At 43.0% G+C, this 18,134-nt stretch overlaps 2 protein-coding genes across 5 annotated transcripts; one reads left to right on the top strand and one right to left on the bottom strand.

The window, feature by feature from the left end:
- Positions 1-729: 729 nt before the first annotated feature.
- On the bottom strand, positions 730-5,071 carry LOC137779015 (ATP synthase subunit alpha, mitochondrial). The gene is made up of 11 exons (XM_068566446.1): positions 4,930-5,071; positions 4,369-4,444; positions 3,802-3,971; positions 3,422-3,595; positions 3,008-3,174; positions 2,584-2,884; positions 2,205-2,429; positions 1,995-2,102; positions 1,690-1,834; positions 1,428-1,578; positions 730-1,335 (listed from the first exon to the last, which is right to left on the bottom strand). Exons 1-11 carry the CDS (start codon positions 4,987-4,989, stop codon positions 1,257-1,259), a joined length of 1,656 nt encoding a protein of 551 aa, XP_068422547.1. The 5' UTR covers positions 4,990-5,071; the 3' UTR covers positions 730-1,256.
- Positions 5,072-5,926: 855 nt separating this feature from the next.
- On the top strand, positions 5,927-17,956 carry ark2cb (arkadia (RNF111) C-terminal like ring finger ubiquitin ligase 2Cb). Of its 4 annotated transcripts, none has more exons than XM_068605086.1 (8): positions 5,927-6,133; positions 9,768-10,092; positions 10,245-10,373; positions 11,388-11,517; positions 11,711-11,815; positions 12,153-12,248; positions 12,816-12,919; positions 14,121-17,956. In XM_068605086.1, exons 1-8 carry the CDS (start codon positions 6,073-6,075, stop codon positions 14,236-14,238), a joined length of 1,068 nt encoding a protein of 355 aa, XP_068461187.1. In that variant the 5' UTR covers positions 5,927-6,072; the 3' UTR covers positions 14,239-17,956. The 4 variants fall into 4 exon arrangements, with proteins under 4 accessions (XP_068461187.1, XP_068461185.1, XP_068461186.1 ...); XM_068605084.1 differs by having other exon boundaries at positions 11,388-11,550; XM_068605085.1 differs by having other exon boundaries at positions 10,242-10,373.
- Positions 17,957-18,134: the final 178 nt, after the last annotated feature.

The raw sequence follows: 18,134 nt of genomic DNA, 5'->3' as shown, positions 1-18,134 counted from the left end.
TGTTTTTTTTAAACACTGCAATAGATAATGTAATATGCTGTTTAAATGATAATGGAGGTTATCGTTGGTTGCAACACTTACAAACTGCCCATCACCTTCCACAGAAAAGAAATTTCAAATGCACAAAGTTAAATAAATGTGAATAAATCTTAAATTAGGAAAGTAAAATTACAGTCGTTTTGTTCAGGCTTTACTTGCTTTACTACAAGGTTATGGTCTGCCTTTATAGCTGAATATTGTGAAATTATGAATATCATTATTACATTGTAGCTGAAGTGAAGTTTAAGTCATTTTTCTCGAAAACTGTACAGTAAAATCTCAAAGCCATGTACATGTGCATAGCAGAGGTCAGTGTGAACCGGAGTGCGTTGTAATTTTATATTACAAAGCTAAGGATCTGTTTTTATAGCCGTTTGAATATTGGGATATTACATTTGAATGCTTTGAGCTATCTAAGCCACCATACCGTAACAACAGGAAGAGACACTCACTTATGTTCATGCGTGCGGCTCACTCGGCGGATGAGGACTCACTTGACCGCTGTTAATGACGGCATCAGGACTCCAGAGATTGATGGACTCTCTTTAAACGTTTTGGAATATCCTTTGACCTGATTTGAGTCTTTTTTACCTGTCAGTGCTTTCCCTGCTGCCAAAGAACAGATACCTGGCATTCTGATGAACCTTATAGATAGAAAGACATGCATACACACACACAGGACAATATAGATTTTATATGACACTGTCACTCAATTTATTACCGTGGTATCAAACATTTCAACCACAGTTGAGCCTTAGTCTTCCATCCTCTGAAAACAGTCAAGACTAAAACACGCTCACTTGCCCTCTTAAATATAACTCTTATGAACAACCCGTTACAGTAAACAGAACTCAAGACTGATGTGTGGATCATAAGTTGTGCACGTTACCTTTTCGTTTTGGAACACTGAAAATAAGGCAGGCATAAATCCAAAAACACAATACATGTTTAAATAAAACATATTGTATGTTTATTCATCCCACACAAGTTGTTACGCCTCTGCCACTGGTGGAATCTGCACACAGGGAAGCAATCTAAAAACATTAAACTCACTGTAGTTAAGCTCACAATCAGAAGAATTTTACACCACGTCTGGGTTGTAAAATTTTATTGGGAGAAATCTGTACATGGAGGTTTTGGCCTTCAGTGTGTTCACATATAGAAGCTTAACAGGGACAGACGGGTAGCTCACTGAAGATCAATTGAAGTGCTATCCATTACTCAAAACTGGACAGGAAGGTCAGTACAATCTGCTTCAGTTTAGCATCCGACGCCTCTGAGATCATGCCGTCAACCCTGAAAGAGAGAAGACGAAAAAGGGTCAAGTTAGCACTTTTATATCCACTTTCTTTTGATCGAACATATTGTGGCAGAGGACCATTTCTCACCTGATAGCGGAAAGCAGGTCCTGGTGCTGGCCGAGGACGTGCTGCAGGAAAGCTTTCTCGAACCTTGTGATCTTGCTGGGCTCCATTTTGTCCAAGTGACCTCTGACACCAGCGTAGATGACCGTTACCTGCTCCTCGATGGCCATGGGACCTGGGAGGGGCAGGAAAAAAAACAGTTTAGTTTGGCATTTAAAAACAGCATAGCATTTCTAATCTACTTCTCTGTAGACCGAAATAGGAGGGTTTGACAGTTGCCACTCACAATACTGTCCCTGCTTGAGCAATTCAGTGAGCCTGACACCCCTGCTGAGGAGCTGCTGGGTGGCAGCGTCGAGGTCAGAGCCGAACTGGGCGAAGGCAGCCACCTCACGGTACTGAGCCAGCTCCAGCTTCATGGTACCGGCAACCTACAGGGGAAAAATACGTTGATTTATAATGCTGGAGATCGGCACCTCCGTTTGACTAAATGCAGGATTTTCTTTATTAAAAGAAACAGTTTGATTTACTGTGAAAGCAAATATGAACAAAATGGATCTGAAATCTCTGAATTTAAAGATGAAAACCCACCTGCTTCATGGCTTTGGTCTGGGCAGCAGAGCCTACTCTGGACACAGACAGACCCACGTTGATAGCTGGGCGGATACCCTTGTAGAACAGCTCAGTCTCCAAGAAGATCTAGAACAAACAGATCAAGACGTCACAAAGGAAACGCGTTGAAAGGTTTCATATACAAGCCAAAAGCCCAACCAATAACATGAAGGACATCTTTGAACAAACCTGTCCGTCTGTGATGGAGATGACATTGGTGGGGATGTAGGCAGACACATCACCGGCCTGGGTCTCAATGACGGGCAGGGCAGTGAGGGAGCCGCCGCCAAAGTTGTCGTTCATCTTGGCTGCTCTCTCCAGCAGACGGGAATGCAGGTAGAACACATCACCGGGGTAAGCCTCACGACCGGGAGGACGACGCAGCAGCAGGGACATCTGACGATAGGCAACAGCCTGAGGGGAAGAGGAAAAACAACAATATTTATCATGGCTGCCCTTGAGAATACTTGATATTTTTCCAACTTTTGTGAACTGTAATCATGAGCAACACACACAAGTTTAGCGGAGTCTCACTTCATCATTTTACCACAGCGAGCCGAGTCCTCACCTGCTTGGACAGATCATCATAGATGATCAGGGCGTGCTTGCCATTGTCTCTGAAGTACTCTCCCATGGAGCAGCCAGAATATGGGGCCAGGTACTGCAGAGGAGCAGCATCAGAGGCGGTGGCAGACACCACAATGGTGTACTTCATGGCATCGGCGTCGGTGAGCCTCTTCACCAGCTGGGCGACAGTGGACCTCTTCTGGCCGATGGCGACGTAGATGCAGTACAGCTTCTTCTTCTCTTCAGTTCCTTCGTTGAAGCGCTTCTGGTTGATGATTGTGTCGATGGCAATAGCGGTTTTGCTGGGGGAATGAAAATCAAAATGTAAAAGCATATTTTGCACATAAGCTTTAGTTCTCCTTTAATCCATGGAATGGTCGTGCATCCAAGAACTTGTGAGATCGTTTCTGTGTCAAAGTATTTACCCGGTCTGCCTGTCACCAATGATCAGCTCACGCTGGCCTCTGCCAATGGGCACCAGGCTGTCCACAGCCTTGATTCCAGTCTGCATGGGCTCCCTCACAGAGATACGAGGGATGATACCAGGAGCCTTCAGACCCACACGCCGACGGATGCTGGAGCCCAGAGGACCCTGAGAGAGAAAAAAAAAGTTAAGCATTTTAAAAGCTGGACCCACATAAAAGGTGCCGACAGGTGTGCCAAAAAGGAATAACAAAAAAAACAAACACAATTCTTATGTTTAAATTTGATAATAAAACATAGTCAACTAATTTATTTTTTTTTAAAAAGGGATGATTGATTTGAATGATCAAAACTCAGTTCAAGCGACGGTAATTTTATATTTTATTTAAAACATACAATATAGAGGCTCGTGTCACCTTTCCATCGATGGCATTTCCCAGAGCGTCCACCACACGGCCCAGCAGTTCCAAACCAACGGGGACATCCACGATGGCACCGGTCCTCTTCACGATGTCACCCTCTTTGATCAGTTTGTCATTACCGAACACCACAACACCAACGTTGTCGGGCTCCAAGTTCAGAGACATGCCCTGGAAGAAAAATGATTGTTTTTAACTGGTTGGGGGGAAAAAAATAAAATAAGTATGACTATCCATTTCAGTTTATGGAAATGTACACAATGTTCTTTGACTTTTGTCAATTCAAGATAACTGCACATATCTATTTTTGTTGAGCAAGTGAAGCTGCAAATTAGTGTGTTTAGAATGTAGCCTAGAAATACTATTTTTATACATACCTTCAGTCCAGAGGAGAACTCCACCATCTCTTCTGCCTGGACATTCCTCAGCCCATACACTCTGGCAATACCGTCACCAATGGACAGCACACGCCCAGTCTCCTCCAGGTCTGCAGAGGTGTCAGCTCCCAAAATCTTCTGCTCCAGGATTGAAGACACCTCAGCTGTGCCTGTATTACAAGACATGCACATTATAGGAACTTTAACGGCAGCGCAAAAGACTCAGATTAGACAGTCCTGTTTATAGTTTATGATACATATCATACAGGCTAAGAGAAATATAACAATATTACAAGTCAAAGTTACTGTGATTTTTCGACACATATGCATTTTTTTATTTTTCTGGATCTATGAAATGTCACACATGAATACTGATGAGCATGTTTGTGCACTAAGTTCAGACAACCATGGAAACCTGTTGAAACACCAGTCTGTTCATTTGACACAGTGACTACAAAAGATATGCCCTTTAAAACATACCGCGATCAATGACCTTCATTAATCCTATTTGGGAGATGACCTTAAGAACAGAGGATAAAGTATCCCGTCATGTTGTTTTTGTCTCACCTGTCTTCTGCAGCCATGGTCTGTGTGTGTGGAGGTGGTTGACCCCAATGCAGGCGGCCGGTAGAGCCTTGGACACCTGAATGAACAAGACGGATGTTATTAAAGGGTTAATTGCAAAAAGAAAGAAGTTCCCCAAACATTGCAAAGACAGTTAAACTATGCACTCCAACCGCCGAGCCAGACTGACGTTGCGCGGCGGAGCCGACGTGCGCTGTCAAGGCTTCCTGACCTTCACAGCGTGGCTGAATGAGCCCGCTAGCTGGTAGCTAGCGCTAGCATTGCGTGCTAACGCTAGCTGCTAGCTCGCTGCAGGACGCAGACGAGTCGTCTCACAAGGGCAACGCCGACAAACACGGCTCATGCAACATTTTAGAGGCAAACCGACGCGAGTCGTTACACACTAGAGCTTCGCTGCGTTTAAGGCCGCGTAAATAAGGCGATGACAAAGTTGGCGAGCGGCCTTAACGATACCCTTCACGCCCACAAGGTCCACACAGATATTACGATTAATTTCGCTGCGACGCTACCGTCAGATGTGGATATTATAATTAAGATACTTACAAGTCCAGCCCGTCGGGGCAGAGTCCTGGCCAAAGCCGATGCAACTCTAACGGATAACATTTTGTTGGGTTGCTGATGACCTGTCCTCCACCACTAGCGGCTCAGAACTGTGAGTAGAGTGTAATGGCTGAATGGACCCTTCTTCTATTTATGTGACACTGACGTTGCGTTTTTGACTTTCCTGCTCGACTCTGCCCCCTATCGTCAGGGACATGGTAGTGGACGTGACCCCCCCGCCCTCTCTTAACTTTAGTTCGGACAAGGCCGGTCGACTTTATATTTTTATAATATAGTGTCGGAAGATTTGTGTATATCATGTACCTAAGTTGAATAAGTAGCTTTAACATTATATGTTACAAGTAAACTGGTGGAGCACATTTCAACTTTACATATTTTATGGTTTAAATTGAATCTACAGCACATAGTTGTGTGTCAGATAAATGTAACGGAGTACAAATATAACACGTCCTCTTAAATGTAGTGTAGTTTAAGTGTAAAATAGCATACAATTTAAATAGTTAGTCAAAGTTCTACTGGAGAACTGAAGTATTATGTACTTCACAGTGGATGTCAATGGAGGTAAAAAGCATTAAGGACTACTGTCAGTTCAACACAATCACCCAACTACACATAAAGCAGATCATTGTTGCAGTCCTAGATGTGGAGTTAGAAATACATTGTACATCAGGATGAAAGTCAAACTCTGAATCAGCCTAATCGGCCACTATAAATACACACACTATGAGTTTTTTCTTTATTATTTTGATAACACATTTTTATAACACGGATACACCTTTTTTTATTTGTATGTACCGTGTACAGGTTCCCCCTATCAAAACAGCTGATTAACTTCACTTTTGATTTTATTTTATCAAGATCATTCGACACGGGTTGATAGGTTAACCGAGAGACACCGCCGACTCCGGCGAATGTCTCCGAAATATCGCCCCCTCCCGCTCGGGATGTCACATGACATGTCTGCTTTTGTCAACGGCAACCGCGCGAGGCAGACACAGTCGTTCCGTTGGGTTTGCCTGTGGTGCTAGCCAGCAACAACCAGCCGCCTGAATGTAGATCCGCATGGGCTACTGCTACTCTTTCTCTCCAAAAAACCCAGCGGAATCATAAGATAAGGATCCCAGGATGGTCTTAGTGCATGTCGGATATCTGGTTCTTCCTGTATTCGGCTCAGTGAGAAACAGAGGTACGGTATTAATATTCATATCGATCCAAAACATGTGCCCTGTTTATCTTAATATTCACTGCAGCTGTTGGCTAGCTAGCTCGAGCTAGCTTTAGTTAGTCGTTGGATTAGCTCGCTTTAGCTAGCTTAAAACTGACATCAAATTATTCGCGACAAATGCCCCGCAACGTAATTTGTATTCCCAGCACGTAATTACAAACCACCGAGTGGTGTCGTTTTCCGGGCGAAATTCCGTCTAAATCGTGAAAAAAAACCTAAGGATAAGCTAACTGTCTCGTGGGCTCTGGCTATGCATTGGAACGGAAACATTTCTCACAAAGGATTTCACGTCCACGGGGCGTGCGGTCCACGATACCAGATGACAAAACACGAATCCCCGCATAGACACTCGTGTCAGAATACGTTACGCTGATGTATATATTACTGGTGCGTTTTTTAAATTTATTTGAACAACATTACGATGTATTGTTATATCTCCCCAAAGCGCTAACGTGTATTTGCACTGTAAAAATACCGCAAAATAGACGGAGCCTTTCCAGCCAGTCAGCTTATCTGTGCCCGGATGATGTCATTTGAAGATCATCTGCTTCTGCTAGTGCTCGCCGGTTTTTTTTCTTCTCTCCTCTCCAGCGTGATTTCAGTAAATATTATACGTATCAATTGGCCAAATATGCTAATCGATACATGGTCGTTTGCCCGGGGACAGCGTGGACATTAAAGTATCAGTCGCCCTTTATTTTAATTTGCTAATTGGCAATTCAGCAGCTGTTGGTTTGGAGCTGCCGACCCAAAGTAACGTTGTGTGGTCACAAGTTAAACAATAGTAAAGCTACAGTGTAACATTAATTTCATAACAGTGGCATCAATGATTTCATTGTGCTTTTATTTCTGTTCTTATTTCCCTGTTTCATAGTATGGAGGCTGGCTCTACATTCTGCATTTATCAGATCTTTGTCGTCCCCCCCATTGTGTAGCTAATGATCATCTGCTGCTGTGTGGTGTGGCGTGGCCTCTGCCTGTTCTCTGCATTTAGCTGTATTGTGACTCCCTTCTTCATTTCCTCTTTCCATCAGAAGACAACATTGGTATTAAAAAGCACCCCCCCTCCCAAGATGTATTCAGTCATAGACTTTCCATGTTAAGCAGACTAAAACAATAGCTAACACCTAGATCAGAGCACCTTTTTTTTTGTCTTTTTCTCTGTCAAATTGCTGTAGCACTGAGTAAACATTTTAGCTCCTTTTATTTCTTTTTAGAAATCAGTTGAATGTCATTGTGTACTTCCCATCCAGTCTTGATAGACAACATGCTGTAAATTCCTGTAAAGTGGATACATTTTGCATGCTCTTAAATACTGCACTGCATTGTTGAACACCAGAATTCGGCTCATCTTCCTTCTCTTCACACAAGGTGCAATGTACAGGATTAAAGCGACCCAAAAAGAATAAAAAAGCATGCAAATTGGAATCATATGCATGCAATTTCTATTGTTAAAACTCGGCATTCCAGCAAACGCTGCCATGTGATCACTTCAAATTGATTTAAGGTACACTGCACCTGCACACAGCAACCTGTCATAACTGTCTCCATTTTTGTGTAATCCTTTTTGTTCCCTTTGCAAATTTCGAGCTTTGAATCACACTGAATTGTCAGGGCTGCCTGCCCCTTACGGGCAAATGAAACTCTAAAACATTTACAGAAGCAAAAATGCTCACTGGTGGTTCATCACATCCCAATTTCCCCCACTAACATAAGGCCAAAATGCTATCCATTTCACAGGGATGCCTATTTTTCCTGCACTGCTAAAGAGATCCTCTATTAGTAATAACGTCTTTATTGTTTGGTTGTGGTCTCTCTTTACCTTTTGTTCTGGTAATAGTACTTTCAATGCATGGTCACATTTATGATTCATACTTTTTTTGTTTTTGTTTTTCTACATTGACTAGTGAAAATCCAATGTAATCTTTCTGTAGTAAAGATGTACCCTGCTGTACTGAAATCATGTGCTGTAGCAAACACGTCTGCTCATTGGATGCCGCTTTTGTTCTTTTTAACCCTATATGGAGCATGGTGGGCCTTGCCTTCAGTCTATGTTGTTTATTTTTGTTGCATGGATTTATACTATTATTACAAACAAACAAGAAAAAAAACACAAATTCCACATTTACTAATATTTTTCAATAAAGAATATAGTGTTTTTCCTAACCTTCAGTGTGCTTCTTGCTGATTTCCATTTATTGTCCTCCCTCTCCCTTGTCCTTACCTGCCCCCCCCTCCACCCTCCTACCCCACCCACCTCCTCGCCCGCTGTGACAAAGATAGACAATTTCCACGCTTCCTCCATCACAGGGCCTGAATGAGTCTATCTGCTGTCATTCATGGTGATCGTTTCACTGAGACGCTTGAAAACGCAGTGTTGCAGTCTAGACTTGAGCCTTTGACCCTCGGCAGCAAGGTCATCGCTTGTCTGCCCGGCAACACTGACGACCTGAAAATATTGCTGGAAGGTCATACTGCTTATCTTTAGCTGGGTGTGTTTTTAAATCTCACACTGCGATTTTCAAGCGTACTCTTAGTAAATGCAATGTAGACTTTGCCTATTTCCTCATGATTTTTAGAAGTGTTTTTCACTGTTTACATCAGATTTCGCCATCTCTTTTCAACACTGTCGAAGCAGATTCAGTTCAAACCGTGCTGGAGTTTAACTGCACAATTTCAATGTCTAAACTCTGTAAATTCACTGCTTCAGTTTCTGCCAGATGGACGTTAACGGGAGCACAGTGAATCCTGCTGCTCCACTGCAGACCAATCATGGCTAGCTTTTGCCTGGATTTTCCCTAAAAGTTCTTAAAAGCCACATTTTATTATTGTAATTTCAAATAAAAAAAAAGTATTTTTAGCACAAGCAAATTATTAAAACCACATTGCACAAGTTCGCCTGTATTTTTCTCTGTGTTGAGTCTCCACAGCAGTCCGCTCGCTGCATTTGCCAAATAGCTGTGGTTGGAGAGGGTTTAAAAAATATTTAAGCTATTTCCTCTCAACTCCAGGATGTTCATATGAAAGAATAAGTAGGGCTAGACTGTATGTGTGAGGATACAGCAGGTTTCAGTAAAACAAACGTCTATATGAAGAAAGGTATCGGTCTTTAGTGCTATGCAGATAGACTTAATTCCCTGAACACGTATCTTACAGACCGGCAGGTACTAAAGGTTTGACTCTGACTGCACTGACCCACTGTCGGCTGCAGAATTTACAAGAACTGAGCCACGGGGAAGACCATATCCCCTGGCAAATTTCATCTGTTCTGATCCAGTTCGCTTGTCTGTGAATCTGAAGACCGGGAGTCGATCCAGAGGTCGGAAATGCAATTAAAGAAGTGAAAAGCTTGCGTATTGTGTGCAAGACACGAAAGGAAAAAAAAAATGCTTGTCATGTTCATGGTACTTGTGGTAACCGTCATTTCCCCACCCCCACAGAAGTATTTTTCACCCTAGGTAAGAGGTAGGGCTTCATTAACATGCTATATCACACACACACGCACGCACAGTGACACCACATTTCACCCACAATTAATTCCATCTCATCTCTCCCCTCAGGTGCCTTTAAAACTTCTCCTCCTCCTTCTCCACAGGATCCCATTTCAACCGGCAACAGCAGCAGCAGCAGCACAGCCATGCTACCTCTTGCCGGCACTTCCAGTTAGGTCCTCAGGCCCCGCTGCCCATGGACTTCCCCATGCCCCACCCAGGGCAGCCGCAGTCAGGCATTAACCCCCACCTGGCCCCTCCGGGCCACCAGCATGGCCCTCCGCTCCACCCGCCCCTCAACGCCCTACCAGCTCCCCAGTTCCAGGACATCCCCGCCCCTCCCTTCCTACCTCAGGCATTACACCAGCAATACCTCCTCCAGCAGCAGATCCTCGAGGCCCAGCACCGACACATCCTGCCACCCTCCAGGTATCCGCACAGGCTTTCTTGAGGGGGTGGGGAGTGTTATAAGTACAGGAAATATAAAAGACAAAGTTACTATGTTTGCAGTAAGATTATATTTAAGAGCTTTTCCTAGGATTTTAAATAAACAAAACATGCTTGGTTATGTGTCTTAGTAGACGCACCCCAGAGAGAATTCCTCACCAACCCCACAGACTGCGGCCCAGCTATGAGTTTGCTCCCCCGCTTCATGTCGCTCCTCAGCCTGTGGTGCAGCAGCCCCGTTACCTGGCTGAGGGCACAGACTGGTAAGCAATATCTCTAATATATATATATATATATATATATATATATATATATATATATATATATATATATATATATATATATATATATATATGATACAGCACGCAGCACCACAGAGGCAAACAGTCTCAATATATTTTTTATTTGTTGGAAAAATCATTTTCATGATATACATTGAGGTTTCAATCCAACTAAGTCGTATTAAATGATACAGAGCCATATTATACTAATTGTCAATTTGTTGTTGGAAAAAAGAACCCAAAGCAAATCATACCACTGAATACATTTGATTGTTTTTTATACACAGAGTGCTTTGCTACAGAGGCAAACAATATCAGCTGGTTTGTTTTTGTCAGGAAAAAAAGTAGTTGTCATGCTGTAGTGTTGGATTTTATACTTACAGAAATTACACAGAAGGATTCTCAACTTATTGAGAGATACTTTTCCTTCGTTTGACTGAACCTGACCTCTTATCTGTGTCTAGAGCAGAGGAAAGGGGGTTCAGACCAAGTTTAAAAGAGCCTTTAATTAGACACTGAGAGGCCATACACATTGCAGAGTTTCCCAAGAGGCAAAAGAGCTGTAGAGTTCCCCACAGCGACTTTAGAAACCCTAAGATCAAAAGTGTAGTTAATACGGGACAGAAAAACGTTGTAGGGAGGGGGAGGGGAAATATAACTTGCTTCTTTAACATGTAGAAGGAAAATGAAATGCTTGGTATTGTGATATGAGGAAGTTAAAATGTGGATATTCAATGTTGCGAAATGTCTTTGCTTTTGACAGTCAAGACTGGGCACAAGTACTGCAGCTCCACTTCACCCACATCTTTAGTCAGTGGTTTCCAGTGGTCTGTTTTGGTCTTTGGTAGGCAATACTCAGCCGTGTTAGCCATTACATTTATCTATGTCAAAAGCCTAAATAATACTCTGGATAATTCACTTTCATCTAAAGACAATGAGTCAGAAACACGGTGAAACAATGGCTGACTGTTTTATTTTGTGTTGGTTTCTGTCCAGGGATCTAAGTGTAGACGCTGGGTTGCCCCCCCACCAGTATCACATCCATCCGCTGCCGCAGCACTATCAGCACTACTTGACCTCTCCCAGGATGCACCATTTCCCTCGAAACAACGCCTCGACGCAAGTGGTGAGCCCCCTTCTGCCTCAGTACAATCAATATGTGAGTCTTGGCGAACTCCCGGTGACTCTCATCTGGGTTTTCTGAGAACAATCTCAAAACCCAGCAACTGAGCACGACCTTTGTTCCAGTTTTTTTCTCTCCTCCAAGCCCCTCCTCCCGCGGTGCTGATGCCAGCTTCTTTTTACCTGTCATCTTCCAGGTCGTCCACGAGATCAGAAACTACCCGTATCCCCAGCTGCACTTGCTGGCCCTGCAGAGTCTCAACCCCTCCCGCCACGCATCCGCCGTTAGAGAGAGCTACGAGGTTCGTACCGCACCTCCCTCTTTTTTTTCCCCCTCAGCGAACACACCAGTCGACACTCATTGTTTTTTTTCCTCTGTGACCGAGGCTCTGGACAGGCTCGAACGTGCAACTGATTTACTCCGACTTCCAGATGCCTCGAATGATCCAACTGCTTTTAATCTCCTGACGTTTGTTTTCATGTCAACGAGACGTAAATGTTTGCTGAGGTGCTCTTTCCTGTCCCTTTGAAGCACCAGTTTACTTTTTGTTCATCTCGCCAAATACAGAAAAGTCATTTTGTCAGACTTTAAACTGAACAATACGTAAAAGACATGTCCGTGTGTTGTTTCCTGTCTAGGAGCTTTTGCAGCTGGAGGACAGGCTGGGCAGTGTAAACCGGGGAGCGGTTCAAACCACCATAGAGAGATTCACCTTCCCCCATAAATACAAGAAGGTAAAACAAAGAAGGGTCAGCTCTTTGCTTGCTAAGTGCCAAATCTTTTTTTGATACGGTACGAGGGCGTTGGGCAAGGATCGGGCTGAAGGAAAAGGATTCAAAAGAGCGAAGACGAAAGTTTGGGGAAATAGGGTCACGACACTCACGGTAGTTCAAAGGTCAAACTAATTCCAGTGAGCAGATTAGTAAAACAGGTCTGCAGTGTGCAATATTCAAGCCGAGGGATGAGTCATCCAGCTGTCTGCAGATATGTGCGTGGAATGAATTTTAAAAACCGTCTGCACTGCCTGTGACCCAAATACTCTGGAAAGAGTGTCAGATTATTTGGTACATTGTGAGTGAGAAGAAGTAATTGAGTCTTTTCCATCGGATGTCTGTTTATTTATTTTTCTTCCTGGGAAGCGTGGTTAGGTGACTTTTATTCTTCTTCGCCCGGGCCGACTGAGAGACACCCATGGCATGAACATATCAGCTCCTAACACACAGCTGAACGACGCACTTTAATAATTAAAGTCTGTTTGCCCCTCTCGCTCTCTCTCTTCCTCGTTCTCTCTCCGTCTCCAGAGAATACCCCAGGACCTGAAGATGTGTCTGGAGGACGAGGAGCTGGACACCGATGAGAAGTGCACCATCTGTCTGTCGATGCTGGAGGATGACGAGGATGTCAGGTACAACGATGTGAAAGGCTCTGGCTATGCAGATGTGAATCTATGCTGTGATTGGAGACATTCATTCTCCCATTCCTCTGGTTACACAGCGCGATAGCAGCTCTGAAGTATGGCAGTGACGGACAGGCCGCAACTTTAGTCAAGATTGAAATATCTTATTAACTATTGAATTGATTGCCTCGACATTTATGATCCCAATGGGATGAATCTTAATGACTTTGGTGAGCCCCCTCATGTTGAATCCTGAACACCAGCGTTTCCTATAGCGCCACCAGCAGTTTGACGTTTTAAATTTAAGTCTCAGCTGCACTCGGCGCATTAGTCTTGTTCTCCAAAAGAGGAATACTTTGGTGACTTCGATAGTGATTAGTCGGTATGTGTCCCTTATGTGTTTCTTCCTTGAAAATCTTGAAGACGGACATCATGAAATGTCTCAATTGTCCATATTTGTTTTTTTTTAACATCCTACCTCCACAATGCAGTTGGCTTGAGCCCAGTGTTGTGACCAAAATGTAATGGTACGGGTGCGAGCGGAAAGCTGCTTGAAGTCTCGTGTTTCCTCAGACAACATTTGCCTTTTTATGTCTGTTTGCAATGCCTTCCTTCTAAATGGATAAACACGTTTAAAAAAAAAATCCTAAATCGGTTTTGCCACGCAAGTTCAAAGCATCAGGTTTTAAAATCCTGTCACAGGATTTTCCTTCAGTACTTCACCTTGAAAATCCCGCCCGGAGGCTACATTAGCATTTCACCCAACCTTAGGATGTGTGTGTGTGTGTCCAGTGTGGGAATCTCTCTCGCTAAAGATACAGAGGAAGTTATTTTACTCTGAAAGAGAGAAGAACAACAGGTAGGGGACGGCTTCAGGTTTTAAATTGATATGACTAAACTAAATATTTTGGGCGTTTGGACTATTTATCTCTTTAAGGTTGCTTTGATTAAAAAAAGGGTCCAAAAATCCCCAGGTAATCTAAAGAATTGAGAAGGTTTTCTTATTTTTAAAACAAACTGAAATGTCTGTAAAGTGCAGCGTCACCACGCTGAACACGCGGCTGTTTGTCTTTCCTCTGGAGTCAAGTTGACATTTTAGAGATGAACTGGTTTTCAAGAGGGCAGCGCTTAAATGTTACGGACTATGTTCTTGAAGTGAATTCTGACAATTCCCTGTTAAATCCCGACCGTGTCCCGTCTGTGTCCGCAGGAGATTACCCTGCATGCACCTCTTCCACCAGGGCTGTGTGGACCAGTGGCTGGGCACCAGCAGGAAGTGCCCCATCTGCAGAGTGGACATTGAGACCCAACTGACCCCCGACAGTTGATAGCTCCTGTCGACTCCTGCGGCTTTCGATCTGGTCTTGTTAATTCTCCATCGCGTCCCTCCGGGAAGGGGAAAGCTCTGCCAAAACAGCCCCTCTCTCTCTCTTTCTCTCTCTCTCTCTCTCTCTCTTCCCCCTCTGCATCACTCGACGAGCCTGCCTTCTGAGACAGCTGCGACGGAGGGATCAACAAAGCACACTCACCTACAACACGACGAGGGCTGAAGGGGGAGGGGCTTGACGCGTAGATAGGCGGCTGGACTGAAGGTTGGCTTGAATGCACTCGCTGGATGTAAAAGGTAGGGGGAGCGGACGAGTATGGACAGATGTGCTGAGGCTTCACACACAGATTGTGTCAGAGCCTGTACCCTGTGTGCATTTCTCCGTACAGCCATCACGAGAGGTCACTCTGACTAGCGACCTCCCCAGCTCAGTGCGGCGTATTAAGGCCATTTCTCTGCCACTACATCTAAACCCCCCGCACACCCCACCCTTTCGACCCGGCCTGTGAAAAAAAATCCTTTAAGCTGGCCCAAGCCCTCAGCACATCTGTACAGAACATAATCAAATGATTAGCATGGGGTTTGTTTGGTGTGAACTCTCGTAGCTGAACGCTTGTGGTGTAATGGAGTATAGTACTGAATAAGTATTTACAGAGTAACAGTGTTGTGTAGCAAGCAAAAAGCCTTTTTTTGAGAAATATCTTCGTGAAAAATAAACCTCCAGAGAGGTCGAATACGGCTCAAACGAGAGAGAATATTCAGCGTGATAATTAATCATAGACAATGAGGAAAGAGCTAAGTGTGTTTTAAAAAAAAAGAAGAAAAAAAAGGCCAAATATCACCTCTTGTCTAACATGGTTTTGGGATTTACAGTTAGATGCCATCAAGAGTTGATGCAAAACCCACTAACTGCAGGCATGGCTTCCAGTGATCTGTGTAGTGTTGTAGTCGGGCCTCTATTATCTAGAGCGGAGGCCTCGGATGTGCATGCTGTTGGCAGGCTTGGGCTGTGTCGTTAATATTGTGGAGCAGTAGAAACAGGGACTGTGTGTCTGTGCATGTGAACCGTATACTATGACTCTGACGGTCCCACTCATTCATAGAGGAGGACAAGAATGCACCTAATACCCCCCCTCTCCTCCTCCTCCCACACACACACACACACACACACACTCATCCCGAGTGGACCAAGTTGCCCTTAGACACCGATTTTTTAGACCGACGTAGCATTTCTCTCCTCCAAAAGAGCTGCCTGCAGATCTCTGTGTCTAACTGCAACTCCCTCTCGGTTTCGCCTCGCTCATGGCATGATCACATGACGTGAGAGGCCGGCATGGGGCTCGAGGGATGCGGCGCCCCGAGGGGCTCTCGCTATCAAGAGTGACTCAAATGTGACATTTGTGTTACCTAAAACCAGAACCTTATTGCCTATCAAACAAGCACATGGGGATTTCTAAATACAGGGAAATCGCCTCTGTTGTTTATCGGCTCCTTTTTTTTTTTCATTTCAAATCTAAGTTGCTCTCGCTGTTATGATTAAAACGACTGTGTCTGGTGTTACAAGGGGGGGGAATACAAACTAGTTTGCCTGTGATATGTGCTAGAATGTGTATGATTGTCCCCACTTCCCCCCCCCTCTCCCTCATGGTTGTGGTGTATGGTATTGCTAGAACAACTGTGATGCGTTCAGTGATAGAAGCCGTTTCTTTCTCTACATCATGCATGAACCATGTCGGCGTAGTTCACTTGAAAAAGGAGGGTGAAAGGGAGAAAAAGCCATCCATTTTGAAAAATACCAAACAATTGTTCTTAACATTAATTTTGTTTTCAATTGTCTTTTTTTCTGCCATTTCTTTCTTTTTCTTTTTCTTTTTTTTTTTTTGCTCACTTGCCAATTTGGACATGGTACTAATATGCCGAGTCCGTGTCCATTTTAACCACAGTGAAGAAAAAGCTGCAAATGCTGCAAAAACATATTTATTGTTGTTATAATGTAGCTTGTGTTTTGTAAATGCACTATAATATGGAGTTGCCTGATTTTTATTTTTCGGGGTTTGGTGGTGTGGGGTTCTTGTCCTAGATTTTGTGTTTTCGATTCAGTTCAAAGTATTTTCATGCTTCCTTGTGTATTATTGGAGGGTAACTTGACTGTTTGTGTTGCGTTTGTTCCTTTTTCTTTTTCGTATGAAAACCTCCATCCAAAAAACTACAGATGGATGAAAATGGAGGTTTTGTTTCGCTAGTTCACATAGAATGCTGTGATTTAAAGATGCCTTAAGTATTTAACAATCATTATTTATTACTAACTGTAGCTAGCTAGCTATTGTGGTGGAATATTTAATGTCTCTATCTCATAACTTTGCAATTTAATCAATATATTTATTTAAAATAACACAAAATATAAAAAAAAAAGAATACCTCATTATGCATTGGTTCGGTGGGGATGCTTTTGCATGCCGTCTGTGTTTTCTTTTTCAAAAGGAGAAAAAAAAAAGAGAAACCTGTTGAAAAATTGACTTGGGGGTGTTTTCCCCCCCAACACATTTTCTAGCCAGCATGGTGCTGTTGGATTACATTCCATTCATGTCACCGCTCTTGATTTTACTATTAAATCTGTTCCTTTTATTAAACACCCCCCCCCCCTGCTTTGATCTGAAGCAAATGACTGGGTACAGCCTGTTTTGTTTGTCTTAGTATGGCTCCACAATTAGCTTGCTTTTGTTATATGATACTGCTTCGTCTCCCATAATCAGTCATGTTTTGATTTCATTTATTTTCTTTCCCATCATATCTGGATCTCAATTTGGCGCTTTATTATTATTTTTTTAGCTCCCACAAAATGAGCTCTGTTATTTTGTCCTTATGTATTGCTGGCAATCGCTTCGTTTGGGGTTTTTTGGGAATTATCTAACATGCTAACTTGAGCCATTGGTCTTTATTGAGCAAATTTCTGGTGTACTGTGGTTATACAATATAGATAGCGTGTTTTCACACCTGGGTATAATAAGCTAACTACGTTTTTTCGGTGTGCATTTCCTAGTAATACTCTACTAATCCTGCAAATTATTATAACATGTATTGGATTGGAACGAAGCTGGCTGGTCTTATTATTATTATTATTTCATTTCGTGCTCTCACTGGCCTTACCCCATGTCCTCCACAGTGTACCCCCATTACTCCAGAGGGAACTGGACAGTAGCCATAGTATTAACTCAAGCTGATGAACCGGAATGAACAGTAGAACTTAAAGCACAAGCTTTTTAATGCATGTCCTTCTCAGGTTTTCCTATGTGTATGTGGGAGTAGCTCTGTAGATGTGTTTATTATGATGCTGTACCTTCTTGAATATTTCAAATGTTTCTTTGCTGCTGAAAAAATGTTGATTATTAACCTGCCAGTGAAAAAGGGAAGTGGCCATCTTTGTACAACACACTGCTGTTTTGCTGTAACCGCGCAATGTTTTATGATCTTGAGTATTTTATAGAAAAGTAGAAGTATGTATCAATAATATGAAAGCAATAGCTAAATCATAATGAAGAATAACATGATCAGTGAATATTGTGGAAAATCTTTAGATTCACTCTGGGTGGATTTTGTACTGTATTTATTACTAATGATGCAAAAACTTGCATAGCTTAACCCAAACTGTTCTGTCTCTTTTTTATTTATTGTCTTGTATATGATCTTTTTGTATGTGTTTTTCAAATAAACTGCCTAAAATGCTGACAACTAATGTTGTTTGTTTCTGATTCTCACACACGCGACAATATAAGCTTATCGCAGATTTATCAGTGCACATGTCTGCATTTATTACGGTAAAGAAATGCAAATTATACAGTGAAGATCATTTAGAAACAGAATCCTTGTCCTGCTTTATACATATATTGGTCGTGACAC

Source organism: Clinocottus analis, unplaced genomic scaffold (genome assembly GCF_023055335.1).
Source record: "Clinocottus analis isolate CAN_PGR_092001 unplaced genomic scaffold, fCliAna1.0.p SCAF_7, whole genome shotgun sequence".
NCBI lineage: Eukaryota > Metazoa > Chordata > Actinopteri > Perciformes > Cottidae > Clinocottus > Clinocottus analis.
Note: the sequence above shows the minus strand (reverse complement) of the source record. Positions and strands in the feature narration are given on the sequence as shown.